This window comes from Gambusia affinis, linkage group LG12, assembly GCF_019740435.1.
Source record: "Gambusia affinis linkage group LG12, SWU_Gaff_1.0, whole genome shotgun sequence".
In the NCBI taxonomy this organism is placed as follows: domain Eukaryota; kingdom Metazoa; phylum Chordata; class Actinopteri; order Cyprinodontiformes; family Poeciliidae; genus Gambusia; species Gambusia affinis.
In genome coordinates, this window is record NC_057879.1 from 3,610,675 (window position 1) to 3,635,626 (window position 24,952).

At 42.9% G+C, this 24,952-nt stretch overlaps 1 protein-coding gene across 2 annotated transcripts in view; it reads right to left on the reverse strand.

Annotated features, from left to right (window-relative positions):
- The window catches only part of LOC122841367 (TSC22 domain family protein 2-like), a 28,344-nt gene extending 3,839 nt beyond the window's left edge, over nt 1-24,505 (reverse strand). Inside the window, exons 1-2 of one of the 2 annotated variants that reach the window (XM_044134636.1) lie at nt 22,140-24,481; nt 12,957-13,031 (exon numbers count right to left, since the gene is read on the reverse strand). In XM_044134636.1, coding sequence (XP_043990571.1) covers nt 12,957-13,031; nt 22,140-23,830 — 1,766 coding nt within the window. In that variant the 5' untranslated portion in view covers nt 23,831-24,481. Of the gene's footprint in view, nt 1-12,956; nt 13,032-22,139 lie in introns of both variants that reach the window. The other variant, XM_044134637.1, reaches the window with a different exon arrangement.
- Nucleotides 24,506-24,952: the final 447 nt, after the last annotated feature.

Sequence of the window (24,952 nt, forward strand, 5' to 3'; positions counted from 1 at the left end):
ATTTAAAAAATATACTGTATATAAGAAAAATTCATAAAATGTATTACCTCACATGATCATCACATTTGTTAGCTGTAATGTTCAATTACATAAAATTGGAGGACAGAATCTATTTCATCACATGCTCACTTCTTACATGAAACATGTTAAATACAACAAATATTTACTTTAAGTGTGACAGTGACAGTTTAACCTTAGTGATGTCATCATTTGACCACATGACGATTAATCACTGAAAGTTTGGTTACTCTGAGCTCCGTCTACTGTGAAAATCACATTGAGCTTTGCCAATTCTTAATTGTAAGCTATTGTTGGTAACATCAACAATGTTTCTCCACTGGTAAGGTTGAACTGAAGAGGAGATTGTCCAAAAAATAAAAACGTGAGTAATTTGTGTGGTTCACTGCTGTGTGGAAAACTCTAAGAATTACTTTAAAGCCCCCCACCCCACCCACCGCCTCCAGGTTCTGCGTTACGGCCCTGCGTTTAATATCAAAGCTCAGCGATCCTCCTGCAATTCCACAGCTCAGATTGCTGCACAGATTTGTGACACTTATCTCAATATTAATTATTATAGTGGCGTTAAGTTGCCATTATAATTCTTGGCAACTACGGACACGTTCATTCGTGGCTGTTTTCACGTTTTTTGGACCAGTTTATTTTATTGTCTAATAAATAAAATTCACTTCCTGTCAACACCTTTGAGGTAATATCGTTTAATAGGTTTGCCAGGCAAACTTTTAACTGTAAGGATATTTTGAAAGTACTAAACTCCACAGCTTTGAGTGTGCAGCCCATGTACGGTTAAAACAAAATAATGTGGCTTCCATTAAATGAGCAAGAAATTGTTTAGCATATCAGACTCACCAGAATCCACATCTCTGCAGCAAACACGTTGATAAGTTGGAATGCAACAACAGGACATCTCACCGCTAATACCCATGACATCTGTCTCCTATTCGTTAGGTCCGACAGCTTAGCTACGTTAGCTTGACTGTCAACCGTCATATTCACCCCTTCGGGGGGGAGCGGGGGGGGGGGTGCGCGTGCGTGCGTGCGTTATAAAGATCGAACTGCACACATATCATGACGGCTTGATTGATCGTGAATGTTATCCGTGGAGGCTATTTTTATCCCAACGAGCCAGACATTGCTACGTAAATGTGGGCGGCGGCGGGGGCGGGGGGGGGGGGGCGTGCGAAAACCGAACTGAGAAATAAGATTTAAGCTTTGGCATGCGCTACGTACAAGATGTTTTGAAACAATGTTTCCACAATTTTCTTAATTATAAAGATGATTCAAAAATAAAAATATCAGAAATTCTTCTTTTCTTTTTTTACTTCAGGGAAAATTAATAAGCAGCCGTACAGCTGCAGGCGCTGCTCTCTCCGTTAAATCAAGCATGCTTCTGTGCACTTAATAGCTTAGCTGCGTTAGCTTGACTGTCAACCGTCATATTCAGTTCTCTAGTGCTAATAAGTGATATAAACGCAAATATAGGAGATGGAAATGTATACTTACATAATAAAAACGAACATGCAGACGGGATTAAGGAAGGATTGATCGTTAATGTTATCCGTGGAGGCTATTTTTATCCCAACGAGCCAGCAGAAGTATCGAAAACAACGTAACTGTGGAACTACAAAATACACAGATGCATCTTTGGGAATTGCAGTGGTAAAAATGTACACATAGTCATGTATGGCGTGATAGTGACACCAAGTGGTTAATATCGCCATTACAGCACCTCTCTCATACTGTGTAATTCTCGCCTTATTCATGTGTGGAGTAACAGTGACACCAAGAGGACTTAATGGGAATAACATATGTTTTTTTCTAAAAAATCTAAAATTACAGAAAATCCGTTGAATTTAGAATATGGCTCCAAGAGACTATTTTGTTCGTCCTGAAAAGATACACATATGTACCAAGTTTGGTAATTCTAGGTTGAAGCATGGCTTGAGGCTGATCATTTAAAATTTTCTAGCCGCCATAAATACATTAGGCCACGCCCACCAAATTTTATTATGGATTTCTTTCAGGGGTGGATAAGGATCCATCCTAGTGAGTTTGGAACAGCTTTGCCCAAAACTGTGGAATCAGAGCCAAGCGTGTAATGACAGCGGCGTTAGAGGTCACCGCCATGCCGCCGCCACGCCCACCTGCTCCATCAAAGCCGGTCGGGCTGGAATCCAACATACACCAGAATGTCTTCTGTGTCTGGAAAAACTTTCAAGTTGATTAGGTCAAAGGTGTAAGATAGCGACCGTTCCCAGTAAAACATGACACTTCCTGTTCTCAGGGGGCGTGGCCTGAGTGATGTCATCATTTGACCACAGGGTCTTTTGGGTCAATCCATGATGATCAATCACTGAAAGTTTGGTTCCTCTGAGAGTTTTACTGTAGGAGTTATAAGAGTTTTATGTTTCATGGCGAATAGTCAAAGTTTGACACATAGCCACGCCCACATACTTTGAAGTACGAGAATTCCTTTGATAACTTTTCACCTTTGATGCCTCAAGTGTGTGCTGAGCGATTTTGAAGTCTGTATCTGAAAAACTGTAGGAGGAGTTCGATCAAATCTGAAGGCTGTAAACATCAAAATGGGGTCAATTTTGGAACTTCATTCCAAAATGGCCGACTTCCTGTTGGGTTGAGACCATGGATCCAAGAGACTTTTTGTACATCAGGACAATATACAGATGTGTAAGAAGTTTACGTAATTGTAGGTTAAACCATGGCTAGGGGCTGGTCATTTAAAATTTTCTAGGGGCGCTATAGAGAAATTAGGCCACGCCCACCAAATTTTATTATGGATTCCTGTCTTGGGGTGGATAAAGATCCATCCTAGTGAGTTTGGAGAAGTTTGGCCCAAAACTGTGGAATTCAGAGCCAAGCGTATGACAGCGGCGTTAGAGGTCACTTAGCCACGCCGCCACGCCCACCTGCTCCATCAAAGCCGGTCGGGCTGGAATCCCTTATAGAGCGACATGTTTCCTGTCTGTTAACACAGTTTCATGTTGATTAGGTCAAAGGTGTAATATAGGGACCGTTCCCAGTAAAACATGACACTTCCTGTTCTCAGGGGGCGTGGCCTTAGTGATGTCATCATTTGACCCCAGGGTATTTTAGGTCAACCCATGATGCTCAATCACTGAAAGTTTGGTTCCTCTGAGAGTTTTAGTGTAGGCGGTATAACTGTTTAGAGTTTCGTGGCGAGTTGGTGAACTGTGACCCCCGCTAGCCCCCCTTCAGCATACTCAAAAGTCACCGTTTGATAACTTTTAATCGGCCATGCCTTATGATCAGACTGACCGAGTTTGAAGCCGATCAATCGAAATCCCTAGGAGGAGTTCGATCAAATACGAAGGGTGTAAACGGCAAAAATCGGGTCAAAATGTGACCTTCGATCCAAAATGGCCGACTTCCTGTGATACTTGGACTATGACAATAATTGTAAATTCTGAGCGTCTTGGGGAGCTCTACAACTGTACCAAATTTCAAGTCTCTACGACAAAGTAAGTGAATAGAAAAGGGTCTTTTGAAAATTTCTAGGTGGCGCTGTTGAGCCATTTTTGTTGCGATTTTTGCGACGACCTTAAAATACGTAAATTTTAAACAGTCTCTATGCGTCCGCCAAATTTGGTGAGTTTTTGAATATGTTAAAGCCTCCAAAAAGGCAATTCATTTGGGTGGAAGAATAATAAAGAATAATAAACAGTACAGATACAATAGGCCTTCGCAGCGCTTTGCTGCTCGGGCCTAACAAGATTTGCAATAATGGCAATAATAGTAATGATATAATGCAGAAGATAAAGATACTGTGCAGTTATTAGAATAGAAATATTGTACTCGTAATCCAAGGTACAAATGAGCAGGATGATTTTGGTTTATTTAACCTCATACCATTTCACAATTATGAACTACTTCTGTTGGTTTGTCATAAAAAAAAACCAACCTGGTGTGGTAGTGAGACAAAATATGAATCCCTTTTGAAAAACACTTTAGTATGAGCAAAATGACTTTCCTCCACTAGAGGGCGACAGAAAGCTTCATGTCCAGCTGCAGCAGCAATCTGTAAACTGTTGTCCACAAATTCTCATGAGTTTCTGAAACAATATTTTTGAAAGACCTGAAGCTCAATCCCAGCATGCCTTGCAGCACAGTCCCCGTCCTGTCGGAACCCTGAACCCTACCCTCGACCCCCTACTGGGCACAAGACGTCCTGTTCCTCCGCAGTCCGTCTGGCTGGTGTGCGCGAGACGGGCGGAAGCGCTAAGGCTGATTGTTATCAGTGGGATGTGCTGGGGAGGAATACTTCCCATACCTCTGCTGCCATGACGCCCCATCACTCATTCTATTCTCTCCTTCCCTCTGGTTCGTTCCTAAGATACGACTAGGCTACATGGCCCACCCGGCCTCACGCCGCTCCTGAACGCCCGCTACGAGAGATCCGCTCTGCGACACACGCCCATCGCTGCAAGACACAAATTTGTCCTCAATTCTTTACCCCCCACCCAACCACCACCACCACGAGGGCGAACCGTTTCATGACCCAAAGCTGCGAAAAATGTGTGTTTAATTTAGGCACAGTGAGCTCTCCTAAACTTTTCCTCCCTAATGGAATTTTTTTTCCTCCTCTCAGTCTATAAAACAAAGAGCTGATGGGCTCTGGGTTCCACCCTTGTTGCTTCAGTGGCTTTTGACAGTACAGAAAAATGAAACCACACTCTGTACACCCTACCGCTCCACACTGCCCCGGTGTGTTTGGGTTCACACCAGCCCAGTATTTGCCTACTTCTGGAAATGACATGACTTGATTTGCAATTTGAAGAGACAATGGCACAAACAAACCACACAAAGTTTCTCTTATGCCTCTCTAATCAGAGATTTCTTAATTTGCTTACTCAAACGTTCATCTAGGTTCCCTAAAATCATTCACAGATAACCCAAACTGCGACAGATCTTCTCCTGTGGTTCCTCCTCCCAGAACTCCCAATGATCTCACTTCTACAGAGAAACAGAAAGGAAGAGAAAGAGAGAGAGAGAAGCAGTCTTCCCTAGAGCTTTTCCTGCAGAACTCCTGTAATCACATCAGGGACTAGAAGACGAGGAAAATTCGAAACACCAGTGTGCACTGTCAGCGGGACTTGTGCCAGTGACGGATCTGTAACTATGGTGACCGGAAAACATCGGTAACACAACAACCGTTCCTATGGAGTCGTAGAAGATTTGTGGGCTCAGATTCTTGTTAAACCCTGAAGGTTTGGGTTGATGCTCGCGACTTTAGCTGCGGATGTAGTACTTGCGCTGATGCAAGCAGAGAAACAAAATCCTATCAGTGTCATATTAGGACACCATCTAGTAATCAAAGTACTTGCGAGAACAACTGGAAGTTCTTTCAGGTAATCAGGAGGAGCGGGTTCTGGAAACCACACGAGTGACTGAAGAAATTTCTTTATGCTTTTGGGGGGAACTAGTACAGAAATCCATCTGTCATCAACTCAGTCCCCTCAAAAGGAGTCTGTGTCCATACATCAGTGTGTAAAGTTGAGCCTCTGAAGCTAATGGGCTGGGCTGAAATGAAACAGAATGCCAAAGTGGGTTTCAGCTTACTCTTGATTGTGCAACAGATACTCCTACATCAACACGGCTGACATTTACAAGCCCCGCATACGGGTTCCCATACAGCACTGACAGCTAAACAAGGAATGCCAATAAAAGTCCACTAGAGATAGCAAAGTATAGAAGGGCGAGAAGCTCATCAAATTGTTGTCATTTGTGACAGATCTACTGATGCGTTTAAGAGCAGCAGGGTTCCCGCTGCGGCGGAGCGCTTTACTGTCGGGCTTCCATGGCGATAAGACGCGAGCAGAGATTGGCAGGCGAGATCCTGACGGCGTCATAACTTCACCTGGTCAACAGAAATGCATACAGTATATTCACAGCCCTTCAACTTTTTTCCCTATGTTGTGAATGTATCAGTAGCTGCGTTTCCATTGCAAATGAGCGCAGATATTTGAATATGTTCTGCTGATATAAGCAGCTACGTGAGAAATAATAATAATCCGCCCCTGGTAGCGCTGCTCTTCATCCATCAGTCGTCATCATCATCAGGCGTCGGACAGACAATCTTCTTAATACTTGGGAGTGGCTACGTGTTCTGTGTTATACACTGCGATTTTGCAGAAAAGCTGTGGATTCGACATGTTTGTCTGACGCACAACCTTTTACAAACTGTGCATCTTCGGACCGAACACGCAAACTGAATCACCCCAAAACAAACCATTATCCCGCTGCTTTCTGTCGCCGTCTGTCGTTTTCGCCAGCAGTAGCATCCGGTTTTGATCATGTGCCTCGTGTGATCCAAGTAGATCTATTTCAATATGGCAGACAGAGGTGTAAAGAGAAGCAGCAAAAGCAAATGAGATGGATAAGCAGCGCTTGCCAAAAACCGCTGATGTCCGAGACTGCAACGAGTGATTATTCTAGCAATTATTCTGATGATTATTCAACTTATTGAATAAAAACAAAATTGGCCCATGGTGCAGATTTTCTATTTGCCCACGTAAATATTTTTATACAATACTAGAAATGCTTTAAGGCACATATGTCAGAGTCAAGGCCCGCGGGCCACATCCGGCCCGCGAGAAGATTTTCTACGGCCCCTGGGATGATCTTGATTTATTATTAGAACCGGCCCGCAGCAAGCCGGCACCCCGTCTGAAAAAAATGCGTTCGATCGTCTGGCACTTCGCCGATCGTCTCGTCTGGCGCACCCCCGTTCGATCCTCTGGCGCGCGCCCCCAGTCCGCTTACGAAGGCTTGGGCCGGTCCGCTGCACTAGACCAAATGCGTCATTTAAAAAAATCTCAATGAACATTCGATCAGTCCGGCCCTCGGCTTGTAGCTAAATTTTTTATTTGGCCCTCCGTCCATTTGACTTTGACACCCCTGCTTTAAGGGATGCAAATGAACAATTCAATTCTTTAAAAAAAAAATAAATAAAACATTCTATTGCCTCAAATGAAGCAACATGACATTCTTTTAGTGAATCTCAGGAGTTTTGGGTAAAACATGGTGGTTCTTGCCTTAAAAGCTATATTATTTTGTACAGTTTAGGCTGAATTACTGCTCGGAGTATGTTTTTTTTCAACAAATGCCCTTCTTTAGGCTGGACAGTCTAGCAATCGATTAATCATTAACTGAACTTGTGGACGATTATTTCAACAATTGATTAATCGCAGTTAATCGTTTCAGCCATACTTGCATCATTCCGGACATGTTACTGTGAAATATCTGGATATGGATATGGAGCTGTTAGCATGCCCCGACAGTCATGCAGCAACAGTCTTCAGTCAGAGGCCTCTTGAGACTTGCTGCAGGACTGACTGCTACTGGAGATTCTTCTTGCCCAAAGATTTATAGCCTCAACCACTCTTTGAAGATACTTGGATGATATGAGTTACAAAAATTATTTTCCCTTTGGAATAAATAAAGGATATTCAAATTAAATAGTGTGTTTTGTTTTTTTTCTCATTTCAGTCAACGGACAACTTCCACCAGTTGTGCTTAACGCGTTCTTACACAAGCATCCACCATGAGTCTTCAGTGAACATAAAGAGGAAGTACAAAACCTGCACCCGAGCAAGCTTCAAAAGATAATTTGGGTGGCAATGTCATGCAAATGAATGGAGTTGTAAAACTATTGAGGGTCAGATCACGTTTCTATTTAGAGCTTCGTCTCAGCAAACAAGGCCCAAGGAAATCAAATGGTTTGTGGTGAGAACCCAAGACTGAGGGAAAAAAAGAAAAGAAAAAAAAAGGAAGTAGTTAACTGTTCATAAAGCATTTACTGAAACCTTTTCTGCACTTAGAGTCAGTTTTAGATCAGTTCTTTCGTAGCTTAAAGGCAAAGATTGGCATCATCAGAGCTGGTTGTGTCCTCTTTGTAAGAGATCAGGTAAAACTCACAGCACCTGTTTTCAAGTTGCAGCAGCAAGGTTTTTTTTCCATCTAAAAGTAACAAAACACAATCGGCTAAAACGACATATTATTACAGGGGCAATCACTTGTCTTCACTTGTTGTTCAATGGGGACAACTGGTATGTATTGGGAGATTGTGAATACAACCAGCAGTAGTTGAGCTGCTAGTTTCCACTGGTGGGAAGCTGGCAGCTCAACAGACATCTTGGTGTTTAATTACTTTCAGTTACTAGTCACTTGTAACACTGTATTGAAAACGTTATAATTTTCTGTTACAGCAACTACATTTTCTAACTTGAACTCAAAACTGATCTTGGCATCAGAAATGTTTCCAGTTTCATCAGGTTTCTGAGAGTTAAACCTTGCCAAAACGTCTAAAAACAAAACAAAAAAATGTCTTAAAAAATACAAAAACATATGGTGAATGAGGCAAAAGTATGTAGTTTCTAATAACACCACAAAATGAGTGAAAAGCTTCCATAAATGGATCAGTTTTCTAGGGAAGGAAGTTGGATTCAGCAGATAACTTGATGTTGAATTAGTTAAAATAAAGTTTCCTAAAGCCCAAATCCTTCTGTCACATCTGTCTTGGAGTGAGAAATGAGAAAGAAAAAAATAAAGTCAGTTAAGCATGATCTGTCTGGTAAAGTTTCTTTTTAGTTGTTTTTTTTTTTTGTAAGCTTCTGTATTTGTCGACTTTCAGTTATGCTAAGAGAAATAACTGAACGTTTGAGCATTTTAATAGTCAGTTCATTCAGTTTCTGATTTACCCAGAAGATAAAGTATTTAGTTGCTGCTTATAGTTCATAAAAACAAAACTGAAGTCGGCTGGCACAAAAAGTCTGATCAATGTCTTAATAAACGTCAAAAAACCGACTATGTAGTTAGATTCTGACAGACAGGGTGGATCACCAAAAAAAAATAAAAAACCCTGCTGGGTAGATTATCCATCATGTTAAAATGGCTGTTAGAAACGTTAAATCTGTTTTCTTCTTTGGGATTTCACTAAACCCGTTCCGTGACTTCATCTTGAAACGGACCCCAAACAAGCCCGAGCAAAAAAACAAAAACAACAAAAAACTGGACAATTATGGGTCAACAACATGAGGGGTCATCAACACCAAGATCTACAACACACACCGGCCCAAACACATCACCAGTTGTCCCCGGCTTCCATGGAAACGCAAGCAGACTCGGGTTGATTGGCGTCTCCACAACACCAACCGCTCAGAGAAGCAAAGGAAAAGCTAAACCCTCGTAACGAGGCCGCTAGCTTCATCTCACGGCTTTGTTCTGGTCCAGTTAAAACGGGCGGCACAGATCCACTTCGCGCTAAAGCTGCAGCCATTAAAAGCGAGACGTGCATTGATTATTTTATTTTTTTTGGAGTGTACAGTTCCTCAGTTGGCTGCTGACGGTGTGTCAGCTGTATATTCCTCTTAAAGCAGTTTCATTTCCTGTCACTTATGCTTTCAGCTGTTTCTTTTCCATTCTTGTAAATGTCATCACAGCAAAGTTGAGTTCCTTTAAAGAGGGGCCCCTCGCTACTGGCCTCCCACACCGTCAGCTGGACATTTTCTTAAGAGTCACACAGCAATCAAGGAACAGAAGAACAGATTTCAGTGAAAAACTGTTCTGATTGCAACAAAGCAGTCTTGAAAACATTAAGACTTTAAACCTTGTTTAGAACTATAACTTTGTGGTGATACAAGTACCACACAGATCTGACCATCAACTAAAGTGAGAAAATTAGTGAAATTAGAGAAATTAGTGCAGCAATGCTTCTTCTTGGCAATAAAAAAAAAAAAAAAAGACACTGACCAGCATTTGCAGGTTGAGCAGCCAAGTTCATTACACAGGTTGTAACTCCATAAACTTAATTCTTCTATTGATTTTAGAGTTATCTTCTGGAAAAAAATTAGCAAACGAGAATAATCTGGTTTAATAGCGTATGGAGTGACCGTACACAAAGTTTACTAAAAGTAAAGTTCACGCATCGCCACCGGTTGAAGAATTTAACCTGGATAAGCATTTAGATCGCCTCCTACGATAAGACTCGCACCATTGTCGCTAACTCCGTTTGTGTGGCAACCGGGGCAGCATGCTCCACATGTTCTCCGCACGTTGGCCTTGTGGTCCAACTGCTGCAGGCAAAATCTGATTCATCATGGAATGAGACTTTCCTCCTCAAATTTTACTGCACATGCTGCAGACATCAACGCAAACCGTCCTGATGGTAAATGGTAATTATGACCCATCCTGGCAGCCCTAAGAGACCGCAGACTGTCGGCTTGTCTGAGTAGGGAATTGATAGCCGGTGGTCTGGTGAACCTGCAGAAAACTACCTTCGGTTCTCAATTGTTACGGAGTGAGGACACGGCTTTTTGTGGCGTTGTCTTTTTGGACAATCACTTAGCCCTCAGACTTTTAATCCTCTTCTATAAGTAATTTGGCATCAATATGGACATCGTCCGTGGGCTAAATCCAGTATGAGGTTCCAGTAAGTGTGGGGAGCACTGGAACTACTGCAAACATTAACCATGAAAGTAGAAAAAAAATGTGTGGGACATTTCCTCAACTTTTATCTGACTTGTACTAAACTCACCAAGTGATTTAAATGCAGTTTGTTGAATCCAAACTGACTGGTTGGCAGACAGCAGATATTCACAACTTCTTCCTAATAAAATCTAACATAGTCACTCTATAGATTTGGTTCTTCTTGGTTGGATATGCAGAGCAGTGAAGACAGCAGATTCATTTTGTCTCCAAGCAAACTAAATCCGCTTCTCTTCCAGCTCCAGAACCAAGACAAGATATCTTCCTTGGTCTAACTTTCTGAAATAACTATAAAACTGAACATGTGTTACTTTCTGCACAAGAACAAAAGCCAAGCAGCTCCTCATTCTGTTTGGAGGCTAACAAGAACTCTTGTTTGAGCCCACGGTCATTACAAACCTTTTCAGGCTCAGTTTGATTCAACACAAACACTTTTTGGAACTTTGAGACTGTAAGTGCAGGGCCTGGAAATGTATTCATACCACTATTTTACACATTTTGTCATGCTACAACTAGAAACCTAAGTATACCGCAAATGACACTTTGTGAGGGTAAGCAAAGAGGAACATGCAAGAACTGACTGGTGAACAAAAGTCTGAATGTGTGTGATCAAATCTGATTTCCAGCGCTGCTGTTCCGTTTCTGAGAGTTTTGTTAAGCAACACTAGAGAACAAATAGCTTCAAGGCCATTTGTTCAAGGCTGCTTCTGGTCAAATGCTGATCAATATACAAAATTTTATCCTAAAACTCACTCCACACATCGCCATGGTGAAACATGGTGGCGGCGGTATGATGCTGCGTGGATTCTTTTTAATCAGCAGGGACAGGGAAGCTCAAGCTAGTTGCAATTGCTGAGCCGATCTGAACTACATCAAAGCATATCGATGTGTTGGAACTGATTGCACTTTTCTGCCTGATCATTGATCTTTAAGAAGCCTGATTTGTAGATAGCAGGATTTTTTTGTTTTGGTTGGAAAGTTGCTAAACATGGGGGGGGGAGTTGGTAGCAGTGGGGTGACTATTGCTAATAGCAAATGTTCAGATGTGACCTGGTGGGCAGTGGCTGATTTTCAGACTTTTGTGGAGTAGAATAAGATCGGCTACTCATGTATCGGCCGATTGCTGAGCTCCCAAATTTAAGAAAATCGGTGCACCCCTACTTAAATCCAGTTGAGCATCTGTGCTAATCTGAATTTTGAGATATTCTCAAGAGAAAGGGGCCAAAATTCAGAAATATACCCCAAACTCACATTTAAGGTTTTTTTTGAGACCATTATCAATACGACTTTAGACTTATCATGAAAGAACTGCACAAAATATGTTTTTGTATTTGACAAGGGACCAGAACTGTAAATTTGCTTAGGTCTGTTTTGTGGCTCTTGGTAGCAGCTTTTTGCGTCTCACACCGAGAATGGATGTAAAACCCCAAAATGACAAGTTTTCTCTTTCTGTCCCCAATACAGAATGGACCTAGCATCGTTAGGAGTTGGCAACAGAAGCAAGTCAGTGGCGAAGATCAACTCTGATATATTTACACTTACAGATGTAAAGAAAAAGCTAGTTACCATAAACAGCTAGTTACCATAAACAGCTAGTTACCATAAAGAGCTAGTTACCATAAACAGCTAGTTACCGGTAGCCTGAATCACCTTGAGTCACACTGCGCAGTGAGTGAAACTCAAACTTTTGCCTGACAGAAAAGAACAGTCTTGCCATGACAAAATTCAATTTAAGACCTGTGATTAACATGTTCAAAGCCAACTTATGTTTTCTTGAATGAATTTAAGACATTTTAAGGCTTTAGACATAAATGAATTTAACACTCAATGATATGAAAAATATATATACTACTTTACCGATTTTGTTTTTACCCAACCAATATACAGAATTTGTAGACTGTTCCATATTTATGTGCTGCTTTGGCCCACTAAGGATTTCTTACTGCTGCTCAAAATGCCTCCAGGTGTTTAAAAGATGAATAGAAAGACGTGAAATTCCCCCCATAAGGACTGGTTGAACTGGTTTTTAATCCGATTACCTGACTGACCATTTGAGATGGCCTCTCTGGACTCCGTGTACTTTTGTTCATCTTTGAAACTCAAGAGGAGAGGAATTACTCTGGCGGATAGCTCTACAGAAACGCTAGCAGAAATTGCGAAAGCAACGCCTCGTCACCCCTTGAGCGACAAAGGTGTTATATGATGTCACAGGAAACTCAGGAGAACGACTGCAGGGAATTAGCAGGGCGAGACGGATCTTATTGAGACGGCCGGCGCTGCGTCCGCTGCCAAGCTTTGTTTCCAAACTCAATCCATGCACGTGTCAAAAAGCAAAGCTCACTGCTGCTGAACACTGCACGCGCTTTGTTACACTCTGGCAGGCCGGCCCAGTCCAATCCAGCTCGGTACTGTACCTATCGCTGTGAGCCTTTGAGTCTCTTAATCTGCTTCCAGACTGGAAGGCCTGGTAGAAAGCCGTGGAGGGGTTCCTGTGTCAACCACATCCGAGGAAGAGAGAGAAGAGAAGAGAAACAGTGAAGAGAGAGAGAGAAAACAGTGAAAACACACCGAACTGATTCTGGAAATGCTTTTACCAACTTTGAATCCCATTACAAGACTCTAATGTTGCTGTGGTAACCGTGTAATATTGTCATTGTGACGCTAAGGGCGATCAGAAAATGTGAGTTTAAAGTGGAATGAAGCAGGAATGGATGCTGAACTTTATGGGCCTCCTTCCTCCAACTGGTTCACTGGAGTTGCACAAGCTGTGCTGCTTAAAAAAAAAAGGGGAAAAAAAGATCATTTTCACATGTTAAGAACATGTGAAAATGTTAAGTATTTGAAACAAGACCGCTTTCAAATTTTGGAGCTACAAACATTGTGGTATGAAAAATATTTGTACGATCAGATATTCTGCACTTTTTCAACCAGACATTGGGAATAAAATCAGACGTGACAAAATGTCAGGATGTTTAGAATTGAACGAACAAGGAACGATTCTTTCCACATCTGGTTTAGACTTTTAACCTGAGATTCATCGTCGTCCGAAATTGGTTGATATTTAGATTGACAGGCTCAACGGAAACTGGATCCCTTTTTCTGAACTTCGATCCAGAACCGAACGGCATTCTGGGGGATGTAGGCAGGGGGAAACGATTTAACTGCTCAACCTGTAACGACCAGCTAAGCAAGGTTGATGACATCAACTAACTCAGTCACTCTCCGGTTACCTAGCAACAGTCTGTTGCCTGATACGCACAGCAGAAGCTACATGTCTTTCCACCAAACCCTGTTGCAATAAAAAATATATCAATGAATGAGGTCATAAATTAAAACAAGCTCAATAAAAAATTATCAATAAATAGCGATATCGACTGATATGAAATGCTTATATTGTGACACGTTTCTTTAGTCACATTGTCCTCTCCTACTTTTTAATTATTTTGTCTTAAATTAATAAATGTCTACTCTCTGACAGGCACACAGTGGGACATCACCCCTTACTGCACAGAAGGGTTTCTTAAAAACTATGTTTGCATCAGAAACTACAAGAAAACATTAAAGAAACATTCAAAACTGAGGGGTTTTTTTGTTTGTTTGTTTTACAGAACTAAACATGTCTAAAAGCCATATTGACACGAGAAGCAGAAATCGGAAACAAATCCCCGATCGGCGCATTCCTACATTTACTTTTAGTGGGTTACAAGGACACTGTGTTCCACAGCGAGGGATGGATGTTGGGGGTGGGGAAGGAAACCCCCCCCACTCCTGCCCCGTTGACCCCTACGCACTCATTTCACACACACACACACACGCAGCCTGGTCGTCTTTTACAAAACTAACTGGTCCCTTCCCACCTCCGCGCGCGCACACACACACACACACACACACAGACTGTGGAGTTGATCTACAGCATGTGTGTGAATATTACCGCAGCCAAGGCTCTTTCCTAGAAACCTCTGGCACAAACCGCCTCTGTCACATTACCTCATGACTAAACACTCTCGCTCTCTGCTAGAGCTCTGCTTAAAATCACTTTGCGGGCATTGGAGCAAAAAAAAACAACTTGCGCACATCCACACGTGTGGCGGACGCACACCTCCAGAGAGAACTCCCCTCCTCCGCAGCTGAAACTTAGAGAGCTCTGTACGTCTCCGCTATCGGCCCAAATCCACCGAATCAGATGACTCAAAGTCCTCCTCAAGAACCCGAGTCATCGCTCTGCTGTTTTTGAAGCAGCGAGCGCTCGACTCTCAATGCTGCTCTTTGTGAGTCTGAAGCACAACATGTCAATATCGCCTATGAAAGCCGCTCTTTGAGAAGAGGCCTGCGTCGAACGCCGCCAAAATGTGAAATCCACAACCTGATATCAGAAATGAGAAGGACGGAGGGAGGAACAACAAAACAAGAAATAAGGAAAAAGACGAACCGTATTGGCAGATATTTACATAAAGACTCTGTTTTTCCCCTCTGTTCTTTCGGATTAGAGCTCATGGTTCAAAGCAGATAAAATTCATCTTGAAGGAAGAATGATCTGAATTTTTTTTTTTTAAGGCCCAAAAGCAAGTCGAAGACCGAGCAACAAATTAATGTAACTGTTTTTTGGCAAAAATGTTTGAAGGTTGACATCATCCGATCAGAACATGATACCTCACTTTCACTCTTCAGCAAATCATAACGACTCACTTCTAACAAGGACTGTTGCAATAAGAAATAAATCAGTTCATCACATGATAAATTAAAATGAGTGCAACAATTTCCATTACCATGATTTATCGATTTTTTTGTTTTTCTACCAAAGCTAGATGGTAAACGTTTTCAGTGTGGTGCTTTGCTCTCAACTAGCTCTGTTTTTGAAAGACCTTTTTTTTTTTGTACTGGGACTTTAAAATTCATCTTGTAGTTTTATTTATTTTATTTATATTTATATATTTAAAATACCTTCCAGTTCCAGAAGAATTTAAAGTTCACCGATCTTTGAGAATCTGTTGTTGCAGTATGTCGTCACCATGGTTGAAAATGCTCTTAGGTCAGCTAAATTATCGTTTATCGCAATAACTTCTGGGACAATTTCTTGCCTGGAAAAAAAATCTGTTGCCATCTTGAAGAAGTCTACTTAGCTTTGTGAGAAGAATACATAATTTCTTTTTTTTTGGCATCCTTATTGTCATCACAATAGTACTACAAAATATCATGCTAACGCTCTTAAATTCATACTGCCAACTCCTACTGAAGAGTAATCTTTACTAATTATTTGATTACTTTATTTCCCGAACATCAACTTTACTGAGAATCTAACTTATCTAGCGCACACAACAACACACCCCAGTTAAACCTTGAACTGAGTGGCTGTCATTCGGGGCGTGGAGGTGATGACTGAAGCCGAGTCGGCAGAACTTCAGACCAGCCGGATCGGTCCGACCGGAACAACACATCTTTCTTTTAGGAAACGGCTCAGAGGATCCACAGAGCATGTCACATCCTCCTTGTTTACACAGAGCGCGTTCACTCACACACACACACACACACACTGACCTCTCTGTGAGGTAACTCCAGATAAAATGTGCCCACCAAATGTCATATGATGCGAGCGGAGGGCCTCGGTGTTGGAAGCGGGGAGCGAGCCGAGGAATATCAAGTGAATAGGAGGCGGAGAGCTGAAAGCAGGATGTAGCAGGGAAGAGTGGAGGCCACGGAGGGAAAAAACACACAGTTGCACACGCTGCCCCGGTGTCACCGCAACAGCCACACGTCCACGGCGACACTGAGACCAGGAGCGGGAGCCGTTAGCGACCCCCAGCTCAGAGCTGTGGACACGGGTACAGATAATCCCTGCCTGCCAAACCTCATCTGATAAAGATTAAACTAAAGATGCACCGATCTGATACCAGAATCTCTGTCAGTACTGATACAGAAAACAATTCTAGATTGGGTGTCGTGATTAGGTGCCCCATCCATAAGGGCAAATCTATTCAGTCTAAATCTATGCTTTGTGCTCTGAGTGAAGTCACGCTTTATTGTTTATTATATTTTGAATGTCTAATTGCTCTTTCTAAACCATTTAAAAGAAAGTTTGTTGCAGTTTATTTTCTTACATGTTCGACCAAGAAAGTCCGTTTATTGTTTTTGTCAGTTTCGGTTTCTTTAATTCAGTAAATGTATGTCTGTAAAAAAAAAAAATTAAAAAAAAGGTTTTAAGTCAATTCATACCATTTTTCTGTGTCGGATTGGCGTCGGCCAGTATTAAACTTCAGGTAATCGTTTCTTTTTTTACAAATTTCTGTTCATCTCTTTATAAAAGATATAAATCTGTACAAATTATTCCATCTTTAGTAAGATCACTACTTTTAAATTCAGCATTATATAATCTTATATAATCTTGGCTTTTATCTGAAAACATGCTCACAGTTCACCACTGAACTGAATTAGTCTCTGACACCAGATGAGCAAACGAATTCAGAGCACAAGATTATCATTCAGCAATATTCACTGGCAGGCAGCAGCAGAAAGGCCTCTGATTGATCACCGTCACCCAAATATTCCCCCGACACATCGCAGAGAAACAACGCGTCACAACGCGTCACAACGAGACAACAAGTTGGCCGACACACCCCCCTGTTATCAGGAGAATAGGGGCACAGTGGAGAGAGCGCTGCTGCAGACATGATACGAGCTGGCTGTCACGAGAGCCCCTTCCTCTTATCAGCATGGGAGACGAGACCCCCTCCACGCTGAACATGTGTCTGGACACGAGCACAATGAAAGCCTGGTTACAGAACCAGCAGGTCCGCTGCTGGTCCCGGCGTAGTAACAACAACATCTGGTGTTAACTATTAAGATGAATATCACAGCTGATTTAGACAAAGAGTCGATGACCTGGTTTCGTCATGGTTACCGTCCATCGTTATCCAAAGCACATTTCTCTCTGCTACAGCCTTGTCGTCCTCAGACTGCAGAGGAGGAAACAGGAAGTGCAAACCGGTTCCGTAGCATTTCAATATAAACAAACTTTAAACAAATTGACACAAGGAAGAAAGAACACAGACTGCTTTAAGTCACTAGGCCTTCAAAATCCTTCCGTCGTATCAGTGGATAGAGTTTTCTCTGAAACTGCCCCTCCTCCACCTGCTGCTGCACATTGCCTACCATGAGACTGAAGGGAAAAAATGTGGCACTTTTTCTTGGCAAGAAAGATAAATATGGTTATTACACTTGCATACAGCTAGGGGTGTTCATTCATTATCTATTGTGAGAAATTTCGACTTATTATTGTCTTGATAGACATTTACTTTCCAAACGGAAATTAAATGTTGTTGTAGCTCATTAATTTTAAAAATCTTCAAAGAATAACTTTAATGTGTTACTTCAACATTTTAATTTAGAACAGTCAAAAATAGTGTGCTTGTTTTAAGGGTACGCGTTTAACAGCGCTGGGGAATTTAAACGTACATGCCGTCTGAATGCCGTGTTTCATTGAGCTGTCCGAGCGCAAGTGAATGCAGCACAGAAAGCTCTGCTGAGGTACCAACTCTCCCCTCCCTCTTGTGTTTGGATGACAGGAAGCGGAGAATGAAAACTAAAAAGAACAGCTGAACATGTGTCAGTGGTTGCTATGCCAACGCGCTTTCAAACCAGAAAGTTTTCCTTCTTGCCCTTCTCGGTCATTTACGCAGCATTCACACTGAAGGGAGACGTCACAGGTGTGCAAAATGTGACAGAGAAGTTGAACACTTCTGAATTTGAAGCTGCATGGCAGAAAACCAGTTGTATGCGATACAGAAATGGGGAACTTTTTCTTCCCATTGAAGCCGGATCGGTACGGCTGCAGGTTTAGAAGAACTTTGACTTTTTGAATCTATCTTCGTCTGGATCTGTGTGGTGGGATGAACCAGAGCATGAAAACTAAACCAGAACACTTCAGTTTACACCGACATCAGGCAGAACTTGCTCTTATCTAATCCAAATTGTTTCCAGGTAATACTTGTTGATATTAAAGTTTTTGGAATTGACAAACTGGGACAAATACTCCCAATTGGATAAAAGGAGGAGCTTCTGATAAATTATAGAAATTTTAATCAGGAACTGCCACTAGTTAAACTAAAATATGCAACAAATTTTCATAGATTTTTTTGTGAGCAGTTGATAAATGCAGCAGATATAATATCCTGAGATATTATGGGAATCAATAAACTATTTAATAGGGTTAATTGGAGAGTTCATAATAAATCTAATAGTTTTTTTTTTACTTGACACAATAGGCAACATTTTTGATTCAAAAAATTATTGTGTGACTAAATTATTAAAGAAACAGACATATGAGCTCCAAAGCCAAAATATGTATTATTTTAAATTTGTTATTCAAGTTATTCAACCATCAGGTTGGTGCAAAAATGCTAATCTAGTCATTCAGCTCTCAAGTGTTTTATTCATTTTAGAAATGTGGACTGCGAGCGCTGATGTTTGCATCTGAGCTGCTGCTACATGTTAAGCACTGAGATGCTATTTTAGGCTTTAATATCTTTACCGACAGGCTAACTGCTCTTAGCACAACAACAGTGTTTTCCGGAGTCCCATCAGATCGTTATTTGAAGCAGAAATGATCCCTCCGTGGACCAAGAGAAACAGCTTCGTCTTCCATCTTTATTTACGGATGTTGCTTGTGCGTCAGATTTACGGGCGTACCAGAAACACTCGAATACAAAGGTTCCGGTCAGAACTTTTGTGTATATAAAAAAAAAAAAAGTTAATGTAATTAATTTCATTCAAATTTTTTAACTTGTTTAAAAACCAATTATGACTAATTAATTGAAATTAACTCATTATAGCTCTGGCCCTAATCAGAATGCTTTCCCCGAAAATTACCATATTACACATTTGCTTAGTATAACAAAACAAAATTAAATCAATGATATACATAGGAGCACTGGAACTATAGTCAATTGTGTTATTTAGCATCAGTAGGAATAATTGTTGCTTCTTTGTTTCAAATATCAATTAATTGAGGCATACATGTTTTGCTTTTTTATACCATCACATGAGTTCAATTCAGTAGGAATTATCTCGATCGCTAATGGAAACTGGTTAACTCACATGACACCACATGGGAATAAATAATTGATTTAAAAGAGAAAAGAAGACTAATTAGAGTTTAAAATGAGCTCCAAGCTCAGTAAACTACCCACATCAACATGAAGCACAATAAAACCGTTGCTGCCAGGACTCTACAGGCTGCATTTCCTGCCTGCTCTAGATTCTGGCACCTCTGTGTGACTGTAAATGGAAACCGCTGAGAGATTTCAGGCACTGTATCATTTCCGCTTATGTGCGCCATCTACTGCAGCTGAGAACTCAGAGGTTACTTCAGGAAGGAGAGTGCGCTTGGTATCTGGAGACAGGAAAAGCCAGCGGCACCCATAAGAGATTGCTGCCGGAAGTCTTTACCTTTACACGTTATAAAAGGGGGGAGAAAAAAAAAGCCAAAAAACGGGGTCTCTGGTTCTTAACTGTGTTTGTTTAAAAGCACTAAAGAGCTCAGGTAAAAGTGCAAACCGTGCTGTCACGAGTGTGGCAACACAAACTCAAACACTCTTTGCTTGTTTATGTTCCAAAGTATTTTTCCTGAGCAGGAACTGGCTTATTAAAAGGTCAGGCATGCAGCTCATTTACAGGGAGGCCGTGATTAGCCCAAGGCTACCGGAACAGTGAGCTAAGTCACGGCAACGAGGGCTACGATTCCTTTTTTTTTAAGCTGTGCCTTAAAAGCCATCAGAACACACACAAACACACAGAAGAAGAGGCTTAGGGCAGGTTCAATTTGTGAAGTCTGTTAGCCTTTTTTTTTTTTTTTCTTAAAAAAAAACAGGCATAAATTGCCGAGGCAACACACACTGCAAACCTCAAGATAAGAGATCGCCTGTGTCAGAGCAGCACGTCCGGACCAATAAATTGTTAGGGGGACGAAAAGAAAAAGTGACACCGGCGCGCACTGAGCGAGAAAAGTCTGTCAGAGTGAAACTAGTCTGTACAACAGGAAGCGCTCACGTTGTCTAAAACAGGCTCCACAACTTGTTCCAGATTAACACTTAAAACCGGGGTTCGAAAAAGGTCTCGTGAATTCGAGTGAAATATCATTTAAAAAAATTATTTAACACCTATTCTTAACAGATTTGATTAAAACAGCAGGTAGCAGTCATTTGTGTGCTCCTGCTTTGATCAGGTAGATAATCTACACGCCACATTCCTGACAGTTTTTCATTTTGCAGTTGTTACATTTTCCTTCCTGCTCTTAGTGGTTTAGGAAGCTAAATGCTCTTTTTAAAGAGGCACCAATCGACAGACTAGGAACCGGAATGAGACGGTCTTTTCTTTATCAGATCTGATTGGTGATTATCAAAAACTAATCTATTTCCCCCCCCTTTTCATTAATTTGAGTTTATTTTTCGTCACTGTGTACATATCCAATGAAATTAAAGCCAGCTCCAAAGCAGTGTGAAAATAAAGCAGTGGCGTCCAAACTTACTGGCAAAAATCGGGAAGTTAAACGCACAAAATGTGTCTCTTTAATTTCACCTGATCAATAATTTAAAAAAAGTAAATTTTCTGTTGAAAGAGGAAAAGTAGATCATCGTAGATACAAAAAATAAAAACATTTAAAAAGTCATGCATTAATGATTTTGTAGCAAACAGGGCTGTAGTTTTTACATTTTTCTGGCTCGATTTTTTTCTTATTGGGCTTCAAGTTTTGCTTTTGAGAAAAATCAAATCAATACTTTTGATTCTAATTACTCCAAAACTAAGATGCATGACAAAACTTCACTAATAAATGAGAATCTACTCTTATTTTTTGAAGATGATGTTATTTAGTGGAGAATGAACCGGTGTCTGCCTTGCAGGCCAGATTCGCTCCATTGAGGTTAGGCTGCCCAAAATCCTTCAGAGGGCCGCACCCCTGCATTAAACGCATCAGAACAAAGGACTACCACCATTTGTCCCTCTATAAAAGCACCAACTAACGTCATATAGCGTTTTAAGGAACAGATGATGATTGTCTTGTAAATCTTCCATTTCTTGTTGGATTCAGAATACCGATACGTGTGAGGAAAACCAATTATCGGTAGGAATTGGGGGGGGGAAAAACTAATCGGTGCGTCCGTTTCTGTCAAATCAAACTTATATGTGCGACTAGACTAGATGCCCTTTTCCGTGGAAAAAAATAATAATAAACGCATTACACTTGCAACATTCAAACACACTACCATACACACACCTAGAGGCTCTGAGTTGTAAACAAGAGGTTTTCTATATTCAACAGTTTGTTCCTTGCACTGGCCTCAAGTGTTGATTCTCTATCATTTTTTTTCCTTTTGGCCCAAAAACTAGAATCCAACATTTCCTTCCTGCGCTCCACTGCATTTCCCTCCCATCCATCTGATTTGAGGTGAAGGTAAACCAGGTCCTTCACCTGATGAGACAGATGAGCAACAAGTGTTTCCTGTGATCTGAGCTTCTAAAGGGGAGATACGCCACAGTCGACAATGATCCTGTTGGACTCAACAGAACCTGCAAACACTTCACATAAGAAAGCAGGAATGCGTTACCTGTCCTCCTCCCCGTCGACAGGTAGGATTCCAAACAGGCTTGTGACAGTAGGAGTGGAGAGCTGCAGGGTCTCAGACATGAAGGGCTTCCCGGCGTCCCTCCCAGACACAACCGGAGACTGTGCAATGGCCGCTCCCTCCGACTTCCTTCCGCTTGCCTCCACCTGTCCGAACCCGGTGGCGGGGAGGCCCTGCACCCCCAATATCCACGGAGTCTTGGTGTGGGCTATCAAACCAGGAGGCAAGCTGGAAGTCGTTGCATTTGGCATGGTCGCACTGGAGGCACTGAGCACAGTGGCGGCGGCGCCCGCAGGTGCACTGGAACCACCTCCGACTGCAGGCACGTTTTGCACACCGGTAGCCACAGGGTGGCCCATGGGCTGAGGTTGTACGGCTGGGACGTACTGACTTGCAGTCTGAAGCGGGAGCAAAACGGGCCCCCCGGGGACTCCAAACCCTACAGTCTGAGGCGCTGGTGGTCCTGAAGAGACAGCCCCAGCCACCACTGCGCCGACATCTCCAGCCTGATTCACTCCAGAAGCCGGAGCCAGGACGTGTCCGCCGGTCGCAGCAGAGAGGCTCGACACCGGAAGAGCCTGTTGTCCCCCGGGAAGTGCTGCAGGTATGGACGCAGGCTGAGGCTGCGGGTAATACTCCGTCTGGTGCTGTGCCAGTCCAGACGACTGGCTGGCGATCGGGTGGACTCCGGGAACCGGCTGCTGGGGCGCGTACGGAGGAGGCATCATTGGGGACTTCTGCATGTGGACCTCAGAGTGGGCCAGACCGTTCTGTCCGACGGGAAGCACGCTCTGAGCTGCATGAACCTGAAGACCCCCTATGGATGACTGAGAAGGAAGGGTTACGGGTTTCACACTGGAGAAGGAAGTGTGTGTGGCTGAAGTACTGCCTGCATGCTGCTGGCTGCTGTAGCCCTGATGCAGAACCTGCGGCGGGAGCGAAGAGTGAGACCCTTCAGCCATGGATCCCAAACCAGGACCAGAGTGAGTAGCCGGGGACACTGTTGACCCCACTGAAGGTCCAAGCCCACTGTCCCTCTCTGCAGCAGGGTCCAGGGTTACACTGCCATGCCTTATGCTGTCAGTCCCCGAGTCCTTCTCGTAGAACTCTGTACACGTCCACCTGCCTCTCCGGAACGGTTCTCCGGTACCGTGATCCAGTTTGATGACCCTGAAGCGTGATGAGCAGCTCACGGTGGAGGTGGCAGAGCTGGACCCTGCAGCAGGCTGGGAGGTGCTGGCTGACAGGCCGGGGCTGGCTGTAGCAGGCAGCTGATGCTGGACCCCTCCAGACGGAGTCATGAGGGGTAACCCAGGTGTCAGGGTAATCCCCAGCTGGTTCTGACCGCCATGAACCGAACCGGAGCCTACAACTTTCCTCAGTTCGGTTGTGATACCTCCCGGCCCAGGCGGCAGAGTGGCCTGAGGTGCGTTTGCTGGCGCCTCCGCCTCTCCGACGTTATTCAGAGCTTCGTCGGAGGAACTCCTCTCGCACGCGGGCTCGTACTCAGCTCGCGACACATCGTATATTTCCGACGACATGTCCTCAGTTCGCGACTCGTCCGGGTCGTCTAGACTCTCGGTGTCGTCGGCGGCCCCCACGGCCGCCACCTGGGCCTGAGTCACGCTTGTGATCTGAAAGCAGCTCTTCTTCTTGGCCGGCATCTTCGACATGTTGGCCAGTCGGATTCCGGGTCCCGTACGGCTGTGTTTTTTGCTCCTCCCTTCAAAACGAGGCGCGCTGGTAGAAGCTTTCTGTCTTATTTCCAACACTCGGGTCTGGTTTTCCTCTTCCTATTTAGCTGTAATCAAGATGAATCTGCGCCATCCTCTTCCTCTCTCGGTCTCCTGTTGCGTTTCATGAAGCTGAACTCCACACTCTGCGTCTCCTTGTCCAGCAGTAGGGGTCCTGACACCGCCGAAAGCTGCTTGTACGACGACTGAATTTAAAGTCAGCCCGGACCGGCCTGCTGCTTCCCCGGCTGTCCACTCGTCGGCCGGCCGTTGTCGCAGAGTGTTGCCCAGCTGCAGGAGCTACTTTGAGCTAAGGAGGCCCCGCAGCCCTGAGCTGAGCTAGCTAACAATTCAAGCCAAGTGGCTGCCGCCGCACACTCCCCCTCTACGTCGGTACAAGTATACGAGACATCTTCACCAAAGCGCACCTACTTCACTCAGCTACTTCACTGACGTCAAGACGTCCGTCGAGAACACTTTACTTTGTTACTATCTATAGTTGAAGAGCGAACAGACCTCAAAACGTCTGAAACAAGTGATAATCTTAACAGCGCCGACAGCTCCCTCCCTCTCTCCTGACAAGATGGCTATGTTGTGTGGAACCGCGCTGCATCGTGGGTAAGCAGCAAGCGCAGCGCAGAAGTGTTTACGTATGGCCAGTTTGTGAATCACTCCTCCTGCTGCTTTCAAGAACCGTCGGAAAAATTGCTATTATCGAATGACTAGTCAACGTATGTGTTCTAGGAAGCAGTGAATATGACTATTGTTATTTCAAATACTTACTTTACTTTACTGTAAATATACGTTATACATGCACTAATTTAAAGCATTTATAGATCTATTATTGTAACTATCTAATGCATAAAGAAATTAGCATAAAATGTGTGAATGTTTTCCTGTGCAGCGATACGCAGAGGTATTCACAACCCAGAACCTTTTCACATTCTGCCACAAACATCATTATACCGTATTTATATTTTCTGTAACACAATATGCCTCACATCGTTTTCCCCGTTATTCCCTTTAATTTATTTTTTATTTTTTCTTTTCTTTTCAATTTTT